Below are 21838 nucleotides of genomic sequence, written 5' to 3'. Positions count from 1 at the left end.
ATAGTATTAATGTGATCTAGAAAAGAGATTGTACAATGAAATGGCAGAAACTGCTTCTGCTAATTGGAATAGGGATAAACCAGTCGATACTAGGGGAGATTATAAGAAGGGGAAGTTATAAAGGGACCTAATACAGCTTTGTTAGTGGGCACCACAATGGAAAAGTACTGAAAGATCTGTTGAAAAAAAACCCCAAACAAACCACAACAAATATTTTGTAGTTTTCCATCTAACCCACCCCCAAAAAACCCCCATTCAAATACATGCAGTTGGACAATAACACCGCTTTTACAAAGAATTACAAACTAAATAATTGACTGTGAAACGTAGTAACATCTGTTTCTTGTTGCTGTTTTCTTACTTACGCTTTGCATTAACTAGACTTCCAGTTCAAGTTTTAGACTAAATGTAGAAACCTTAGCATGGTTCCTGTTACTAGATTCTTGTTCGTAGACTAAAACCCAAAAAAATAAATTTAGCTGGCTACATGCTTGAAAGCCAACAGCGTTTGCCAGTGAAATGTTGTCCCAGTCTAAAGATTATTTTTCTTGTATTCTTAGTGCTTTTTCATCATTTTAGTCTGCTGCTTACAGTAATGAAAGTTAATGGCTTAGCACGCAACTTAAATTGCTTTAAGGTAGTTTTGAAATGAATTGCCATCAAATTTCTTATACTTCACAAAGATAATGGCTCAATCTCTTCCAGGTCTTTGTTCACCCCTGTTCCTGCATGACACGCTAAACCATCCCAACTTTGCAAACACAGGGTGGAAGCTAGATACCTTTACACTCTTAGGAAATAAAGCAATATTTCATGTTTTACTTTGCATTGGAACTTTCAGTTCACAACATGTCCAGCACTTCCAAATGGAAAACCTGAAGAACTTTCTGGGAACTGCTGCTGTAAACCTGTAAATACTAAGTAGCCTAGTTAATATGAGGTTTGGAACTTTAGTTCTACATATACACATTTGTACAAAAATAGGGTAGTGTCTAATGTGGAAATTGATAAAAGTTAAAACTTAGAGAAAAATGAATTTGCTCTGGCCTGGTACAGTCAGATCTGACTCTGAAGGGAGTATTTGTGTGTGTGACAAATCCCAGTGCCACAGAGGAGCCACTGGTCCACACTGACAGATTCTTCCTCAATGGCTAACAGATTTACAGAGCTGCAGAGTTTTAAATAAGTCACCTTCCATCCTTTTCAAGTGAACATATGTATTTCTTATTAATCTGAATATTCTAAATAGTCTTCTTGGTCACAGTCAATGTAATTAAAGAGCAAAAATAAAGAGCTTAATGTAGCTCCTGATGTAACAGAGAAAACTGTATTTCAAAAAGTTAATTTGAATTTACTTTGAGAAACATTGAAACTTCCTGATTTTTATGCAAATACAGTCTTTCTAAATGTTTCTAATCCCCCTTTCAGATTGCAGAAGCTGAAGGAGATGTTTATATCAAAATTTGGATCAGCTCCCAAGTTTTATGTTCGTGCGCCAGGGCGAGTCAACTTAATAGGTAAAAGAAAAATTAATCTTATTTTATCTGCCATCATGGAAGTCTAGTGGTTAAAAACATAGAATCCAAATATTATTTGGCTTAATTTTATAAGGTAAGATAAATGGAAAATACAATACTGGCTTTTACTACACCTTGTTGTAAACAACTGCACACTCAAATACCAATTTTGGGAAAAAAATATTATAGACAGTAGTGAGAGTTTTGAGAATTGAGGTAACTTCTTGCCAGCTGATGGTTGGATACCTTTTTTTTTTAAAGGCTTTGGAAATGTAACCTAAAGTAGTTGATGAACAGGGCATCCACGAATGAACTTAGTACATTTTTTTCTTGTCCATTTAAGTTACCAAATATAACCGGCCACACAGCAATGCATATGATAAAGCATGGAATGATTCTATCATAATCTTGTCTTCCTTACTCTTCTAGAGAGATGTATCTACAGAACTTAGAATAGTTGGTTGTGATTCACTGGCAGACTGAAGAGACACAATTATTTTGTATTTAGGACTTGTATTTCTGTGGTAACCTTAGTTTTGAGATTTCTCTATCCATGTTAGGACTGTGCTCTCCCCAGGGCTCAATTTCTTGTATACTCTTAAAGTAACCCTACACATTTGAAGACATTTTAAGTAAAAGGATCCAGCAAAACAGAGTTTTAAAAATTAATTAGTCCATTGTGCAATTAATGATAATTATTACCTTGGTGTTATGTGAATATACCATATAAGTAGACAGCATATGCTAAGTGGGAATTATTCCCAAGAGGGAGGATGTTTACTACAATCCATATGTGTTGTATGCACTTATATTAATGATTTTTTAAATATAATTTTCTTGGATAAAGGTCTAGAAATTCAATGGGGGTGGGAAAAATTCCACCACAAACCTTATCTAGTGGCTGGGGAATCATCCACATGAGCAGACATCACATGAGGAGTCATATGCTGCCTTTATCTCTTCCAGTCATCAGTTAAATGCAATTGATTTGACCGAATTTTTGTACTGTCACAACAGTGCACAAATAATGTGTCTGTTCTCATTACTGGACAATAACTTTGTGTTGTTTGAGGTTTTTTTTAATTTTTTATTAGCCAGTATTAAAACATGCAGATCTACAAACAGATGCAATAGATAAAATCACTAAAGCAAGAACCAAAGTTTTGTGCAATAATACAAAATAGAGGAAATACACCCCAATAAATAATAAAGAGTTGAGCCTCTACTCAAAAATTGTCTCATACAGTAACCAACACTGCAGCTCTGGGGAAGCCTTGTTACTGCTATTCTAGGAAGAATTATTCCAAAATATTTTAATTGTTTGTTTCTTTGGTAGGAGAACATATAGACTACTGTGGTTATGCTGTGCTCCCTATGGCTATAGAACAAGACATACTGATTGCAGTAGAACCTGTAAAAACTCAAGTTGTACACCTGGCAAATACCAATTCTCTTTATTTGTAAGTAATTACTTTGTTTATTCACTAATGCTGATGGATCTTTTTATGCAATTGCAATTCAAGTTAACTTTTCAGATCTGACAAGCTTCCATTGCGATATAGAGTTTAATTGTGTAAAATGAACAATACAAGCAGACAGAATTCCACTGACTCTACGCTGTGCATATTAGTTTAGAGCAATGGGTTTGCTGGTTTTGTCTCCCACCTGTTCAGATTTCTCTTGTGAGGCCTCTGATTTTTTAGTCTTTGTAAAAGTGCAATCCTGTCTTCCCTTCTTTTAGCTCGTCTTTCTTGATGTAATTCCTATAACTGGCAGCAGTTCAATTTCTCCTGGAGAAGGGACTGAAATGTTTTGTAATCAATTAGGGCATATGTAAGCTAACACTCCCCTGCTCTGGAGAACCTGGGGCTGTATTTTCACAATACAACAGCTTTAGCAACAATCCTGGATAAAAAACTCTGTATTCCATCTTTTCCATTTCCTCCACAGCTGCGTGTTTGCAGAATTGTAGACTAATTTAGGTTGGAAGGGACCTTTAGAGATCCTTGTAACTGTCTTGATCGCCTTCTGCTGGACTCCCTGCAGTTTGCCATGTCTTTCTTGTATTGGGAAACTCCAAAACTGGACTCAGTATTCCAGCTATGGTCTCACAAGTGCTGAACATAGGGAAATAATCCCGCCATTCTTTTCAACTTCAGCCACATTCTTCTGCCTCCTTCCTTGTAACAGACTGGTATTTGTGTAGTTGCATGGCAGTTCAGATGAGGTCACTCATCCACATGAACTTTTGTGGGCATTTTGCAAAAATCAGAATCAGCATAAGCGTAGTTGAACCTATTCTTCCTAAGCCAACTATTTGAGCTTGTATTCCTGCTTAAAGCTCAGTTTGTTATAAGAACATGTTCTGAGCTGCTGCATGTGGCTAAGGCAGTTGAATTTTTACTTCTGTGATAAGTATAAATACTCAAATATTTTTCAGTTACTTTGTGGTGTATGTTTTCCCATCGTAGCTGGGCTGATTTGAGAGTTTGTCACTGCAAAAAGGCTTGCTTCTTTTACCCATGATCTCCCTTTCCCTGCTTCTAACACTGATTCACCCTTTGCCTTTTATCACATGTAGTACTTGTTTGATCTTACGGTAAAGTGCACTACTATTCACATGTTGTTTTTTTTTGCCTGGTTAATTTTGTGTCATTGTAATGAATTGAATTGCCATGCACTCAGCACTAAGGCTGACTTGGGGTAAACAGCGGGAACATGCAGTGGTGAAATGGGGGACAGGAACTGTAAGATGTGAGTGGGACCTTCCCCTTTCTTCAATAGCAGCCTCTCAACAGGCTTATGCTGTATTGCAAACCCATTCTGCAAGAATAGTTCCAGAATTACAACAGCTTTGATTAGGAAAAGTTGTCATAATGGATACTAAATAAAGCAGTAACCAAAAGGTCAACATTTTACTTGAACATTAAGCTCTGGCACACTATATTGCAATTGAAATGGCATTCTCCTAAGGTATGTAGTTGCTACCAAATCTAGAATTACAGCCTTTGAATTCAGGCTGCAGACGTAGTCACTGTATTTTTATATCTGCCCTTGTTTTCAGTTTGAAGTCATATGTTTTAAACCATGAACCAAGAAGAGGTCTCAGAATACAGCATTAAGCATTTATGTTTTGTTGAGACACTATTGCTTAAAAACAAAGCTGAAACATTCCCATAATTTCATAACAAAGAAATATTTTTCAACACTTTGAATGCTACACCACATAACAATACTGTTGACAGTGTGTCTTTCTTTCTGATCATGTTGCACTGGTAGATTTATGCTTGTGGTGAATGCATATATATAGGCCTTTGGTGAACAAGAACTGTAAGCCTCCACATAATCACTATTTCTTGTTTCATTCTTGTTTTGTGAACTGGTAAAATGTTTAACAGCTCTGTAGCCTTCTTCCACCTCGATAGTTCACATTAACTTTTAGGAAAACCAGGACAGAGAACAGGTTGCAAGGAAAGGCACCCATGTGTTTTTCATGATAAATCACCCCAACTGATCGGATGCTTTTTATGTTATTTGGGCTAAAATGGTATTCAAAAGTTAGTCTTTTGAAGTTTCTGATACCTCTCCTTCACATGACATTTCTGTAATTGAGAAGTACTTGTGCAGAGAGTATCTGACATGATACTTCTCAAAATACCTTCAGAAATACCAGAGGCTGGTAATGACCAATCGGTTTCCAACTTGTGGCAAAATATGAAAATCTTTTTTTAAAAACCTCAGATTTTTTTGATTTTTCCCCAGAGGACTCAAGCAGAGAAACCAGGTTGGAAAGACAATGAGGTTCTGTGAGAAAGAACCAAACTGTTCTCTCAAAAATAAGGATTTATTAACTCTTCAAGCAGTGAATACCACCTCAGCCAGGTGGTATTTTCACACTACTCAAAGAACTCATCTAATTATGGAGAATTGGAATGCTTACACCTAGCCTTAAAGGAGGGGCAAGCTTTCCCAAGAATCCTTTAGAACAGGAAGGCTGGAACAGACAATATCAGAGATTTTTACTTTATGGGTATGTTTTTCCCAATTTTTTATTTTATTATAAAGTCCTGAGAGCAAACTACCTACTTTCCAGTAGGAGGATTGAAGGCAAGCCTGCACATTTACAGATAAAGCATAAAGATCTGGGGATCTTGACAGTCCCACAATCTGTGTTTGTGTGAATAATGTCCATATAAAACATGCCAAAATCAAAGCCAGTTTTTCTTTGATGTTCTACCAGAATATTGTAGAAATGAGCAAAATGCATTTTAAGAAGTCATTCTTTTATCTTGAGAACCAGCAAATACAATCATAGTATACGTCCTCTTGTTCACTGCAGTTTTAGTTTGTCTGATCATACAAAAAGAATGACAAAGATAATATATTTTAGAACTTTCATGGGGGAAAGGAGACTTCAAATTTGATTTGTATTAAGCACTTTTATGCATTGATTTCCATCAACCTTTTTTAAAATAATATAGAATTGTTGAGGAAAACAGTTGTAAGCAAACATAGGGGTTTTTAAATCTTTGTTACTTTTGACAAGTATTTTCTATTTTACAAGTAATTCCGTGGGGGTTTGTTAATATTATATTTAAAAGCCGTAAGCAAAATGGTTTATTCTCTGCGATATTGTTCTAAATACACACGGCTCTCCAATAGGTAGAATTTACAGCTATTCTCAAACTTTCCTTGTACTGTAATCTCAAAACTCCCTTTCAGACCTTTTGTGTTACTCTACAAACCCCAGTAATGTCTGACACTAACTTTGTACAATTCTTTGATGCTGCATGGCTGATAAAATCCTGTAATTATTAATCCTGTAATTATCCTGGCATTATTTTGAACAGTTCAGATTGAAAGACAGCAATCTCTGCTATTTCTGCACAATATTGAATGTTGAAATCACAGAATCACAGAATCACAGAATCCCAAGGGTTGGAAGGGACCTAAAAAGATCATCTAGTCCAACCCCCCTGCAAGAGCAGGGTAACCTACAGTACATCACACAGGAACTTGTCCAGGCGGGCCTTGAATATCTCCAGTGTAGGAGACTCCACAACCCCCCTGGGCAGAAATCGAATGTATAACTTACAGAATGGTCATACTGAGTTGATTCTTAGAGTGCATGATCTGTCATGTAACACTGAGCTAGGAATATGTTGTACACTGGTAGTGCAAGCGGAGTAACTCACTACAGCATAGCTAGCATTAGACCTTAGGAAGAGGAGGCAGGATTGTGGGGCTATTTTTACAATGATTGTTGGGTTTTGGGGTTGCATAACACAAAAATTTCAGCCTTTAATTGCACCAGAATAAAGTGAAGTTTTCAGCCATAATTTGAAGACAATTATATTATTGTGAAGTTGTTTTATACATTATAATAAATAACTATTTCTTCATACCAATAAAAACATCACACTGGTATTCATTACAGGTATTGACTTGCAATATTGTTTTGGATAAAAATAAAACCACCACATTATTTATAGACTGGGACTAGCAAAAACCTGAAAAATTCCATCCTCTTACGAGTTGTAGACTGCCTAATTTATTGAAAGATTTTTTATTCCCATTACACCTAAATATTCCCAGGGAATTCACCTATCTCTGTTCATGCTGTTTGGCAGACCTTGCCTTGTAAAGCACAGCTTAGCCTGCAATTCTTAAATATTTTTTGTTAGCTTTTCTTGACATTCTCAGTGCCTTTCCTCTTAGTGTGTTGAGCATCTGCTATAATGACATCAGGCAGATACAGTTATTGGGCATTCAACTGTATAGACTTCTGAACAATCTACACTTCTTGGTGATTAACTCTTTGGAGGCCACTGTGCATCACTCCATTTTGACAGCACTTATCTTACCATTAGATTTGTTAGAAACACTTAGGCTTACAATTTTTGTTGTTTTGAAATGAAGATGGAGTAGAAAGAACACTATCAGAATTATCCTGAAAGAAATAAACTATTTTAAACAAAATTACTTTATCATGTAACATAAATAATACAATTTTGCAGCATTAGGCCTGTTCTAGTGAAGTGCCATTCAGAGCAAAGGTAATGAAGATGAATTCCCAAGCAGGGATTACCAGAGAGCCTGAAGTGTATTTATCTCTTTCTAGGTTTGACAGATAGGATTATTTAGATACTCACTTCTCTAAGGGATCAAGAGAACATACACACGTGATGGAAAGCATGCTGCCTTAATTAAGGATTCCAAAGGTAGCTTTCTTTCTGAATTTATTTAATAAAGTCTATAACTTAAGCAAAAATTCTTATGCTTCTATCTAAAATATCCTTACTGATTTGATTCATAAAGATCTGTAAAAAAACCCTTGAAAAACATGGCACAGAAAAAATGCACATCGGAATGCTTTTGTTCATCAGCAGGTGGCAGTAATAAGCCATGTTTTTTTAAACTAAATTTACTGACAAGTTAAAGCCTCAAGGTTTTTCTGTTTTTGCAGGGATTTCAGTACTAGTGTTAATAACATTCAGATTAACAAAACCAAACCTCAGTGGCATAACTACTTCCTGTGTGGACTGAAGGGTATTCAGGTAAGCCAAATCCATTTCACTTATGAAATTATGTGGAAGTAAAATACAACAAGCCTACCTATTCACCTTCAAAGTACTTCCCGGCATTCTATAGCTTTTCTTGACATACAGTAAAGTATTTTAATGTTAAAATTTGAAGAGGAACTATGAGTGGCTTTGTTTTACAATAACTGCAGAGCACTATTTTTATTACATAAATTGCAATAACAATTATTTAGTAAAGTCATTATCAAACTCATTATCAAGATGATACTTTTGCAGTTTGAAGTTAAAAAGAATGCTTTCCAATTGAATAATTTAATTAGAATTTGCATTCAAAAAGGTTTGGAGGCTTAGTCTGTCCGGATACAAAGATCCTGTTTTAGTCCTTTTCTTCCTATGGAAGCATTTTAAAAAGCATAAATTTCCATTAATTTTGGAAATCTACAACTTGTGCACAACAACAGAGTGAAGATGGTTCATACAGTAGGCAAAAGAAAGTGTAAAAAGTAGGTAAACAGCATACAGAAGAAATATTCCAGTAAGAACCATTACTCATCCAGAATTTCAGTGTGTGGAATTTGAATGGGATTTTCAAAATTTCCTCAGTTAAGAGTGCAGGTATGCAGGAAACAGCGCACTTACAGTAAGGGCAGGAACACTGAACAGACATTTTCCTGAGCTTTATCTTCTGTATGAGCTAGCCCGTTTCCAGACTGACTTGAAAACTGAAAGGCTTGTGAAACCAAGTGCTGATGTTGCTGTTGTCCTGGGAGGCAGCCTGAACTCACAATTGAGGCTTCCTATAAATCTCACCTGCTGTTTGCAGGTGATTCCTGGCTCTTTGAGGAAAAGTATGATGACTTCTGAGCTTCACCTCAATCCAGTGATCTTTCTGGAAGGGCAGATGGGATAAACAGTGTGGGCTAGGTCAGGAACAGGTCACCGACGCCAGCCAAAATGGTGGGTAAATGTGCTTTTTAAAGCACATGAAGCTTGCCTGAGGATAGGCCATCTAGGTCACCTCACAGGATGATCCCATAGATAAGGACTGCAGACAACCAACAAAGCCTCCCTCAAATCTGCCACAGGAGTCTTCAAAATACAGTATGTGGAACAATCAGTGCCACAAATCACTTTATTACAATCCACAGTTCCTAAAGAGACCATCGTCCATGTGTTTAGACCCCAATAAATTACTTAGGTTTGCAGTAACATAAGTATTTTCAATTTTGTATTGCTCAAACACAGGCATTTAAATTGCATTGACTGTAGAGATATAGATTAGGTTTCCTTACAATATATCCTTTCTTACATTAAGGCTAGCATGACCAATTGACTTTATTTATTTTGCAGTCTGCTACTGAGACTTGTTTCCTAAGGACAAGCTTTCATACTTGAAGGTTAATTTGCAAAGCAGGTTTGCAGATTCTAGCACTGGCAGAAAAGAAGCATAAATGTTACAGGCTTAAGAAACACTGAAATACAAGTACTCAGAGGGTCCAGCGGGATAATCTGTTTATATTAAGTTGAACATGCTATCCTTTGGGACAGAACTATTGCAGAAGTTGGCAAAGTCCGTTTTCATTTTTGAAACTGAAGTACATTTTCTATTTAAACATCGCGTGATAAGTTTGCAAGCCTGATTCGCATTCAAGACGATCCAGAAACTGTGGATCAGTTTCTGGTTACTCAAGCATTTTCTGGTTTTGAACAAGCCTGTCTAGTGTTCTTCATGAAGGGGCATGGGCAGCAATAGTATTTTAGGTATGAATTCCCTTATACTTGGAGAAAGGGAAATTTAAAATAATTCTAAATGATGGCAAAAGACATTAAAGGAGGCTCTTTGTGTTTGCTGATCTCTACCATTGGTATTTACTGTTGAAGCTGTTTCAGGAAAAGTAGAAATTTTTTTGAAGGCGGGCATTTCTTTATGGAAATACTGCTCACTTTTATGATTATTCACATTGCAACATAGTTTATTGACATACAAATCCGTATCAGAATGTAGCTATTCATATACCCCCCATATACATTCCATGAGTTTCTAAGAAGTACTGCATGTTTATTTCAAACTAACAACAGAGAGAAATTTATATTAAAGTGATTCTAAATGCAAGGACAGAGCAACAAAAGAGTAATTAAAAGAGTATGTACACTAGGATTTATGACTTCAGATTAGAATCATAGAATAGAATCATAGAATAGTTAGGGTTGGAAAGGACTTCAAGGTCATCCAGTTCCAACCCCCCTGCCATGGGCAGGGACACCTCACACTAAACCATCCCACCCGAGGCTTTTTCCAACCTGGCCTTGAATATGGCCAGGGATGGAGCACTCACAGCTTCCCTGGGTAACCCATTCCAGTGCCTCACCACTCTAACAGGAAAGAACTTCCTCCTTATATCCAATCTAAAGTTCCCCTGTTTAAGTTTTAACCCATTACTCCTTGTCCTGTCACTACAGTCCCTAATGAAGAGTCCCTCCCCAGCATCCCTATAGGCCCCCTTCAGATACTGGAAGGCTGCTATGAGGTCTCCACACAGCCTTCTCTTCTCCAGGCTGAACAGCCCCAACTTTCTGAGGCTGTCTCCATATGGGAGGTGCTCCAGTCCCCTGATCATCCTCGTGGCCCTCCTCTGGACTTGTCCCAACAGTTCCATGTCCTTTTTATGTTGAGGACACCAGAACTGCACACAATACTCCAGGTGAGGTCTCACAAGAGCAGAGTAGAGGGGCAGGATCACCTCCTTTGATTAAATGTATAATCTTTGACATCCATAATTATGTAAAAATATTTTCAACTTTATTCTAAAAGTAGCATAACAGAGACCCTTGCTGTTGGTAGGTATGTCTTTGTGCCTCCTAAAGCATAGTGTCCTTCAAGTACCATTGTGGTTTTCTCATTGTCAGTCCTGTGGGTGCTTCATGAGATCAGAGGATCTGGCTTTGAGTGATATGGCTCCCTGATACCACTAAGTGAAGCATAAAGTGGCCCTTAAGCTCTTTAGGATACCTTAATTGAAGTGCTGTGGGGAAAAGGACAAAAGTAGGGTATAAAGTGATTGGTAACCTCTGGTACTGTCACCATGGCGGCTCAGAGCAGAGCCCACCCACAAAGCTTCGTAAGTTCTTGGGCATTTAGCCCATACTGAATTCTGCTTGGGGTACAGTTCTGTTAGCTCATATATGTTTGTGTACAGGAATTGCAGACATATATTTGGCAAAGCCCTATCACTGGGTTTGTTCGTAAGGAATAGAATGAAAATTTTGCTTTATTCTGCTTATACCAGAAGCAGGTCCTTGGTTCCAGCAGCTCAGCCGAATGATTCTCTTTCTAAGTATCAGATAATTGCAAGCCTGAGCCTGTCTGTTCTTGAAACTGAGATTGTTTATTTTTTCATTGTTAGGAACATTTTGGTCTTAATAACCCAACTGGAATGAATTGTCTGCTAGATGGAACCATCCCTCCAAGTTCTGGTCTCTCTAGCTCCAGTGCTTTGGTGTGCTGTGCAGGACTCGTGACACTAAGAGCTAATGGAAAAACCCTCTCTAAGGTAATTTACTGTAAAACACGAGAGTGTCAGCAGTAAAATTCTACTTAAAATTAAATATTGTTAATGCCTGTAAACATTAAAAACACGATACAATTGTTTTTGCAAAGAGTTGTTGGATATAAACTTAAGATATTGCACAATTGAGCAAACATCTTTGGCCAAATTTTGGCAGGATTTGAATTTGGCAAGAAAACAGGCTTACATTAAAGCTGAAAAAAGGAGCATTATTGTAAGCCTGTATTTTGGCCAACCATCAGGTCCATGCCTAGACCAGATGTGCTATCTTGCAGGCCAGGACTGAGGATATATGTGCTGAAGCATGTGGACCACACCCCCAAGCCCTTTACCCTCTCCCTGAATGACTTTTCATGGCTTTAACAGCAGAGCATCTGCTGGAGGCCTGTGGAGCAATTTCTTGATAAATTATATAATCAGCACAAAGTAGAGGTAAAATTCTTCCATCTGACTCTCCTTATTCTCTTCACGTTTTTGGTTTTTTTTCTGGATGAATGTATTTACAATCCAAAATGTATTCCTCACTTTTTTAAACAAACATTAGTCTAAACACAAACCCCAAGTATGTGACCTGTTAGCAGTACAACTGTGAGGAGAATTTGGCTTGTGTAATACAAATTTCTGGAGGAGTCATGGTCCTTGGAGGTGCCATATGGGACTGAAGTTCTCTCCAGTAAAAATATCTGGCTAAGTGATACTAGGATCTTAAATTAGAACACTGTCAGGAAGAGAAGAGAACAGATCTAAATATGACTGTTTAGCCAGCTTATGACTGTTTAAGCCAGCTTAAAGTGGTACATGATGATGGCAGCTGTTAACTGGGCTTGTATACAAGCACTTATCTGAGCAATGAGGTAAACAGATCCACACAAAGTTTTTGCTGATCAGTTTGTGACTTGCTTCTCTATGTAGCTGCAGCAATCCGCTCATGAGTAAGTGCTCCATCTCACATTGTGCAGCTCACAGTGCTTGCTTCAGGAAGGTATCAAGCAGGGTTAAGACAGAAGGAAGCAGGGCTGGTGAGGCAGTGCAGCTTTTTCATGTAGGGGGATGTGGCTACAGTCACTGTCACACTGCTTTGTGTTGGTATGGTATGTGGTCACAAGGTAAGTAAGGGATTGGACACTTAACAGAGGCTCTAGTTTGTGAGGTGAGACATATAGTGCAATGGTAGATGAAAACATGGAGTGGAGGATCCCACTTTGATGAAAGAGGCTTTGCAGTAAGACAGTTGGAAGTGACAGATGTGCTTTTTTATACATGTGTACCTGGCCTGGCAAGAAGTGTCTGGTTCTGCACAGATGATCTAACCACAGGTCAGCACCATCTCTGACGGTGGTAACCAAATGAGCTAAGCTTCAGAGCTACTGATCCAAATCACTGGAGTGCATGTGATCAGAAATTGGGTATCTGCAAAATACTTAAAACTGATAGAGATCAGAAAGCCCAAATTTTACTAGATAGTAGAAATCTGTATTTGGAAAACCAGAAGCCAGGTTTTCATTATTCCAAGAAATACTGCACAGCTTTCTTCAGAGAATAAGTGATACAGCATGTATCTTGAGCTGAATTTACACATGGCTTGGGAGTACTGGCCAGCATTATGCCAGACCTGTTTAAAGAAAGGTGCAGAACTCCTTTTGGCATTTTCATAGAAACTTGTGGAGGAACAGAAGGAAGACAGAGACTCCACTGAATGTCTTTCCTTCTCATGTGTCCTGTTCAATCAGCCCAAAATCTCTTTTGCTTGCTGGTTGAAATGTGCTGAAAGTTAATCTTGTGTCTCAAATATAATTGGACAAATACAAGAGACACAATTGCACATATGTGTCAGGAAATCCTGCTGTCTGCAGCTAAATATTTTGCACTTGTGAAAAAAAAAAGCAATTAAGGTACAGATGAGAATTTCCAAGAGACAACATAGGAGCTGTTAAGAACACATCCAAGGTTATGTGTGCTTGCAGAGATGGAGAGACCTGTTTGTGGTAGTTAAGACAAAGAATGACAGCTCTGAAGAGCAATTGCTTTTGTCCAGGCTCTTAAATTTCCCCAAATCTTACAGGACAGTAAACCCAAGTTCAGTGTTCTTGGCTAATTTATGATTTAGCATTAGAGACCTCTTACATCTAGCTAAATCCAGATTCTCTGTTGCACTGAATTTATGCTTAGCCTTGCAGAACTGCCTTGGATAAGGCAGTGCTAGTCTGAGTATAAATTAGAACAATCTAGGCATGTGAGGCCTCAGAAGTATAAAACGTGCTCTGGCCACTTCTTTGCAGCTCCTAATGCATCCTGTGCTGGTGTCAAATGGTGTCTGTGCAGGATCCAGTAATGCTGGCCGTGTATCAGCTGGGAGCTCCCACATGGCAGGGGAATTCTTAGCTGACTAGAAATAGGGACTTTCCAGATCCTTTCTACTAGAAAGCAAACCAGGACCTTGCATTTTTAGGGCTCTGAATATTTATGTGTTTATTTTTAAGGAAGAAATACCGCTTTATGTCACCCCTCTGCCTTTTTTTTTCCCCAGATGTTTTAGTGTTGCGAAAGCTGTACACAGTGGTATTTATAAGTAACAATATTTGGTCATAGTGGTAATTTTATGAGAAAAGAGATGAGATGCCCCTCATTAGTCTGATGGACTTTGCAAAATCTTAATGTGATGGTTTGCAGCAGCAAGACACAAACTTTTGGCTCTGGAATCAAATTTGGCTGAATTGTAGGGCTTCTGTAGCCAAAGTTATGAAAAAATGACCTTTTACTGAATAGAACATTTATCTGTTTTGTTTCTGTGAAACTATTTTTATGAGAATATTTTAGTTATATGCTCTTTTTCCTGATAAATGTAAGTTTAAAATAGTAGCTGTAGAGTACAAGTTTCTGAAATTCAGAGCTTTTATGAGATAACACTTCCAGTTTGAAGTTTAGGCCTATGAGATAAAGAGCCAAAACCAACAAAAATGAACAATAATGTAAAAGGATAGCTAGAATTTCTTGGTGGCTTACTTTAAAAATAGTATCTTTTTTGATGTTCAGAACAAATTCAGGAAAAAAACTGTGCTTACACTAATTGCTGTGTGCAGCAGCCTGCAATGGGGCATTGTTTCAGTGTGCATACAGTCTTTTTTTCTAAAAACCCATCATACACATACACAATAGTTTAGGGAAAATACCAGTCCAAGACAATTCAGCCAGATGTGCAGTGCTAACTAGTTGCAGCAGTGCAATAGCATTCAAGTAACAAGATGGAAAATTTAGAATGCAATCTTTAAAAAGAATCCATTTTTCTCCTCCAAAGTGGATGCCACTCTAACACTGTGTTGGCATCACTCAAAGAACAGCAATGCTCAGTATTAACTTTTGATTTTAAAATGATTTTTTATTTTGCTGTTACAAAATCAATCTTTTGTAGAACTTTTCATCAGGAGAAGATGTATTTTGTAAAGGAAATATAATAATGTTCTAAATTGTCCCAGCTTTGTGTTTCATGGTAGGAATTAATGAGTACAGAAAATCACTTAGTACTTTTGAATAACTAGATTTACTTGAAAGACGTGATGATAGTGTTGCTGTCCAAATGTTAAATCTTGTGGTACTAAGTTATCTCCAGCCACCCTAACATTTTTTTCTGCTGCTCAAAGGCAACTGTGCACACACTGGGAAAAACAGATCAAAAGCTAATAAGATTTATTTAATTTAATGTGAAATGTTGCACACAGGAAGTTGAATTATATTTGCCTCTATCTAGACTAAGAAAAATCTAAGTCAGGCAGAAGGATAAAGGAACCAAATCTAATCTGTAATGGCACAGTGTCCATTGGCTTCAATTTTCTCAGACTACTGCTCAAATGAATTTGAGTGTGAGATTTGGAACTAGATGATCTTAAGGTCCTTTCCAACCCTAACTATTCTACGATTCTATGATTTAAACATATTTAAACAGTTACAGTACCTGGTAATGTCATTGATTTCAGTAGGAGAACAGACAGGCTAACTGGGGTCCTTTCAGCTGAAGCCTGTATATAATAAAGAAAGAGCTTTAACTGAGTACTTTACCACTTCCTAATAATTTTTCTGCTGTGTAGTAGGACTTTAATATCTAGCTCTCCGGCAAGAAAATCTGTGAGTATTCATATTGATAGGATGATGTTGAAATTAACAATGCATGCTGGTAATGCAAGTTAGGATTATTTTATAATATTGCTGCATCAAAAATATTTGATAGATGCATGCTCAGGTTATGTATGTGAGAAACTCAAACTGCTTACACAAAAATTGGTACATAGATACTGTATTTTAAAGTACTGCTAATATTGAGAAATGTTACAGTTCCTTTCTCCCTGTGGAATTAAAACCCAGGGGTTTTTAACTTGGTAAATTGACTCTGTGTGTTTGTAATCAAGAAGAAACAGAGTACTTTGGAGCAATGGTAATCAAAGGCCGTAATCTCTCATCAACCAAATTGATAACCTTCTATTTGAACATGTTAGAGGGCAGACAAAGTCAAGCTAAGATTGCTGTGCTTATGAGGACATCCAGATACTATCTGACAAATATTTTCCCATTTTGGAAAAAAGTAAGCATAATTACCTTGCAAAACATATATGAAGTTCAGCTAATTGGGATTTTGTATGCAAACTGGAAGCAGATGGCAACTTCCAGCAGTCTATTCCTAGTCAAGACCAGATATTAAAAATAAGGACATTCCTGGTGGTAAAAATAACCTCAAAATTTGGGCATCATTTTATACTTCAATAAATAAAACACAGTGCCTTGTAGTTCAGAAGTTATTTTTGCATGTCTATGCATATGTATAAAATGTGCACAGATTGAAAAAAAAATTACCATCTAACTAGATTCTAAATATTCCCTAAATGATGGAGAATGTTTTCGTCTGAATGTCAAATGCACATCCTTATCTATAAATGTTTCTTCCCTGTGTATTGTGAACCAAACCCTGTAGAATTTCGTAGAAAATCTACACTAAATTTGCCATAAAACGACCAACATTATTTGTGGTAAAGGGAAACAGTAGACTTGAGCCTTACTTTTCAGATTAAACTGGCCAGAATGTTCATGAATGTGCACTGGGGAACCATTACTGTGTTGCTGTAGAGTGAACATATGCATAGGACTTACGGCTCAGTAGATATTTAACTACTCCAGTTACTTACATTTGCATATTGAAGAGACTTTTGGAGCACTGAAAATGACAGTCTAAAATTAGCTTGTATTTACAAATGTGTTTTCTTCATGGAGCTTCCCTTCACAAACAACAAAACTTAAAACAGGAAGAGAATTGTGGGTGTTTTTTTTATTTTAAAGATTAGCTCTCACTACTCCTGCATTATTCCATACAGAAAATATAGCATGTTTAACTTGGGCCAAAATGACCTTACATAAAACCACCAAGGCAGATGTAATTTAATACTATCATTTTATAGAGAAGGTTGCTTTATTTTGGCTGCTGTCATTACGGATTTGTATATATCAAGTTTCTGGGTAATGCAGGGTGAACTGTTCCAAAAAAATACTAAGCAACACTAATTCTGTTTCACTAACAGATATTTGCCTGTCTCCTACTCACTAATTGTCTTACTCTTTTAAGCGGTTTAATCTTACACAAGTTTACTTTAAAGGTCTGTGTGAGATTGAAAGGGATTGATCACTGGGATAGAATATATTGACAGTGACAGTTATATAGGGACAAATTCTGTCACAGTTTACATACTGTCCAGACCCATTGCAGGAGTGAAAATCAGAACTGTTGGCCCTTGGCCTCTTAGTGAGCAAGGGGACTATTAAAGGTGAAACTCCTTTATCTGTTCTCACTCAGATAAATCTTCAGGTTTACATTTTTAGGATTTTTTTTTGTAAGTAATTGATCATCTGTTCACTGTCATTATTCCTCAGATACCTAAATACCTTTGTACATTTAGGCCTTCATATTCATTTTCAGTAACGTTAAATGGAGAGAAACTAAAATAAACGATGGGGCAACAGAAAATCAGACCTGTATTGGGTGGTTTATAATTTATCATGCTGCTGAAGTATCAGGGTATAGATGGCCAATTTAACACAATGCTGGATTGTGCCTGGAAACAGTCAGATACATATTCTTTCATCAGTTCTTCAACATTTTTGGAAGACCAGAAATACTCAGTTGAAAATCACAACCTGAATTTTAGGTGTTTCATATTGAAGCATAAACAAGCAGAAAAATAATACATACTAGTGAAAAGTCAATTTTCTGAAAACCCACTTTTTCCATTACAAATCCCAAACAAGGTAACATGATGCAGAGCTATTGATGAGTTCATATTACAAGAAATCTCTCCATCTAGAATAACTACACATAAGGCAACTAATAATAAAACATCAGAACCCTTCTTTGTCAGATTAAATTGTATCTCCACTAATATGATTTCCCAGATTGGACTTTCTGCATGCTGGATAGGAAATCTTGTGGCTCAAAGATAAAACAGATTTAAGTGGTAGTAATTTCTTTCTTTGTAACCCAAGATTGACTTGCTCCTTATCAGGAAGAACCTTAAATTGCTTCAAACAAAAAGCAGAGGTAGTTAGTAGAACTCATAGATCAAAGGCTAGCCTAGGTCTGTACATGGGGGCCTGTTGCCTGGTAGACAAACTGGTAGGCACTGCCTCCTGCAATAGGATACATTTAGAATCAAACTTCTGTCAAGGAACAGTCTGAAAACAAAACAGTTTTGTACACTGCTTCAGATTTTTCTAAATGCTCCTACTAAAGTTATCTAAAACCTGAGAGTTCTGTTTTGAAATCTTGAGAGACAGCAGCTTCCTTAATCAGTTACTTCACATAAATTTCTTAATGCTTAACTGCTTATAGGGCATATGGGTGAATTGTATGCACTGAGATTCTACTCCTAATGTTGATGCTTTGTATTGTTTTCATTATAGATATTCTCATTTAATGTGTTGCATCTTCTCTTGCTGGATAAACAACAAAAACCCCTAATCATGCAACTTACTGATACTGAACATCTCCCGGTGAAGCACAGCCAACCTGGCATGTGTACTTGCCAACAGCTATAAAAGTACTGTTTGCATTTTGCTTTTATATGTACCATATTGGGTCTGGCATTCAAGAGCTGCAATATTTAGTATTTCTTGACAGATCACCAGAGACATCAAGGTTTAACTCACCTACCAGCTGCTACTGCTGTCATGTTATGCTTGTCCCTCTCCCATGTTCAGAGGCTGAACTGATTAACTGTACAAAATAGCTCAGGGTATTGCTAGATTAGGTTTAGATATTTAAATTTCCATCCCAGCTTCCCTGCTTACTATTGCTTATGTTTGCAGACCTCACTACAGTCAGCAGAAGGGAACAGTTTGTTTTAGCCATGCCACTGCAAAGCAGGTTTAAACAAAGGGACTTTGCACAAGGGCGGCCAACATGGTCACATAATCATGCCTGTTGACTGAATGTGGTGTCAGGATGGTAACCTCAATGAAAGACATGGAATACTAGTGCTGAACTGGTTGAGATGGCATTACCATATGTCTATATCAACACTTAATTAACACACATTTTATGTGGCTCATTTGCCACATAAAAATAGCAAAAGATACAGTGACATTTTCTCTAAGGTAGTTTTAAGGAAGCATGTAAGTCTGCCTCTCTTCTTTCTGATCAACCGAGATAGCTAAACTGGAAAAGATTCAGGGAAAAGCCATGTGGATGATCAAAGGTACAGAATGACCTCTGTAAGTCAGCTAGGACTCTTTGGAAAAAGGCACTTGAAGGAGGAAGTGATAGAGGCTCATAAAATGATGAATGGAGTGGATAGGAATCAATTCTTTATTGCCCTCACATTATAAAAGCTAAAAAGTATTAAATGAAGCTAGTCAGGTGCATGTTAATAATCAACAAAAGGAGATGATTCTTCACCTGATGAGTTGTAGAAGTCCTTATTACTGGATGTTCTACTCATTAGAAGTTTGAATGAGTTGAAAGGGGGTCTGGACAAGTTCATATGTAAGAAATCCATTGTTGAGAACTAAGCGTGCAGAATTTGCATTCAGCTCAGGAAAGCTCTTTTATCAAAAAATAACATTCTGGGGAAATACCCCAAATACTTGTTGTTTGGTCCATACTAAGAGCCGGCTTTCAGGCACAAGATGCAGAACTAGAAGTTGCATTGGTCTGACCCACAAAGACTGCTTTTATGCTAACATATTCTATATTTTTACTCTAACTTTAATGAATTCTAGCTAGGTGACAACCCCTTACTAACAGGCATTATATGCACTTCCCTTCTTGGCTAGGGTTTATTTTTTTGCCAAGGTGGGCAAAATCAAAGGAAACATCTCCTGATGTTTGAGCTTTACTTTTTTAATAGCTACATTAAATACATAACTTTGATTATTTAATAGTGTAGGTGCCAGCTCCAGACTTACTGTCTACATGATAGTTTTTATTTACAAATGATGACCTGATCTAGCCAGTCCTGTTGGAACACCTTTGTGAAACAATAATACAGAAATGCAGAGGGCAGTAGCGTATGTGGATCACAGAACAGCAGGATAAGGAAATTTGTGCTTCATCTGGTTAAGTAATTTTTTTCTGGAATCATAATGCCGCTGTTCAGACCCATTTTTACTTCAATTTTAGTATCTTTTTGTTTCCACTTTTCATTATCATCATCTTAAAAAGACCTTAAACCCTCCCTGCGAAGGTTTCCCTGAGACCATATATTCTTTAGAGAAATAAGCCACAATACGGGAAAATAGGGAGGATTCTGAATTCTCATTTCAGCTTTCTGACTGATTCACGTGACTTTGAACAAATCATGTAGATATCTGTGCTGTCTCTAAATTGAAGATAACAGCAGCCTTACAGGAATGCTTTTAAAGTATGTAAAATTCTGTGAAGACTTAAATTATGATTTATTAGCATTTCTGAAATACTGCTTTAGGGATGGAAAAACATGCTAATGAATCTTGGGTGTGAAGAACTAGTTATGTTTTGTGGTTGGCTTGAAGTGATCTCTCCACAGATCAGAATACATGGGATGAAGTGCAGTCTATGTGCACATGGGGTTTATTCTTGCTACATATTTCTCATGGTGCTTCATGAAGAACAAATGTCTGTTTTCACCTAGCTGTACAAGAAAGCCTGTTTAAGGCTCCTGCAGAAGAACTCAATAGGGGTGACACTGTTTATCTGATATGCATAACAGTTTACTTCGGACCCTACCAAGGAGGGGCAGGCCCCCTCTGACCTACCTGCCTGGCAGATGGTGCTGCATCTCCTGGGGCATGGTACCCCTAAATGTGGCTGTGAGAATGCTCGAAGTTACTTTGCTGCAGGAACTGCAGTGCAGCCAGGAGGAAGGTGGGGATGCAGTGCCTAGGTATTGTTCAGGCATACATTTGAGATGTTGCCAAACTGGGCAGTGAAATCTGGGATCTGGGAAACTGTATTTTTACAGGTGAGACATACACTAGGGATAGAGATAAATAACAGATGAAAACAGTCCCTGCCTAAAGAGCTTCTGAGTGTTGCAAGCTGAACGGAAACAAGGCATTGCTCTGGGATAGGCAGAAGTTACTTCCTTTGCCTACATGGTTTTTAGCAATTTTCTTCCTTACAGATATTTTCTGTGGAAGCCTAAAGTCAGAGAACTTGTGTAGCAAAATAAGTTTTTTTGCATTTCTAGTAATGAAGTCACACATACTTACAGCACAGTCTTCTAAGAATCCCAAGTAGGAATTGATAATTACAGAGGGGGAAGATACTCTTTACTGAGGAAATGGAGCCATGATGAATTAAAGGGAGTTTCCCAGAATCACAAGAAACTTAATGTGGAGCTAGAAATGGATTCCATTTGGTTCACTCTTTCAGTCATAGGACCATCCTTTTCCAAGTGCAAGATATGTACACAATGCTCTCCAGTTTAGTCTTCACATTAGTTTCCAGTGCTACAATTCAGTTCCTCTGAACTTTGCCCTTTCACTCGTTTTAGCAAAAAGGCAAACATCTGCCCATTTTTCTCAATAGTAAGTAGAAACTGCTTTCTATACAGATGATTTCCTCTCCATTCACATGCTTCTCATCCTAGTATTGGAAGGCCAGCCTGTGTCAGCAAGGGCCTGTTTAAATTAGAAACCAAATAATGTTTCAGGGATGCCTTGGGCTGTCTTGTGGAGAGGGTTCTTCTCAACCCTTGCC

The 21838-nt window shown here is 37.5% G+C and overlaps 1 protein-coding gene across 1 annotated transcript in view; it reads left to right on the top strand.

Moving 5' to 3' along the window:
* The window catches only part of GALK2 (galactokinase 2), a 49293-nt gene that overhangs the window by 1348 nt on the left and 26107 nt on the right, over positions 1-21838 (top strand). The window contains exons 2-5 of the mRNA XM_065688810.1: positions 1429-1517; positions 2854-2977; positions 7984-8074; positions 11464-11610. Coding sequence (XP_065544882.1) covers positions 1429-1517; positions 2854-2977; positions 7984-8074; positions 11464-11610 — 451 coding nt within the window. The remainder of the gene's footprint in view (positions 1-1428; positions 1518-2853; positions 2978-7983; positions 8075-11463; positions 11611-21838) is intronic.

Source organism: Lathamus discolor, chromosome 8 (assembly GCF_037157495.1).
Source record: "Lathamus discolor isolate bLatDis1 chromosome 8, bLatDis1.hap1, whole genome shotgun sequence".
Lineage (NCBI taxonomy): Eukaryota > Metazoa > Chordata > Aves > Psittaciformes > Psittacidae > Lathamus > Lathamus discolor.
Note: the sequence above shows the minus strand (reverse complement) of the source record. Positions and strands in the feature narration are given on the sequence as shown.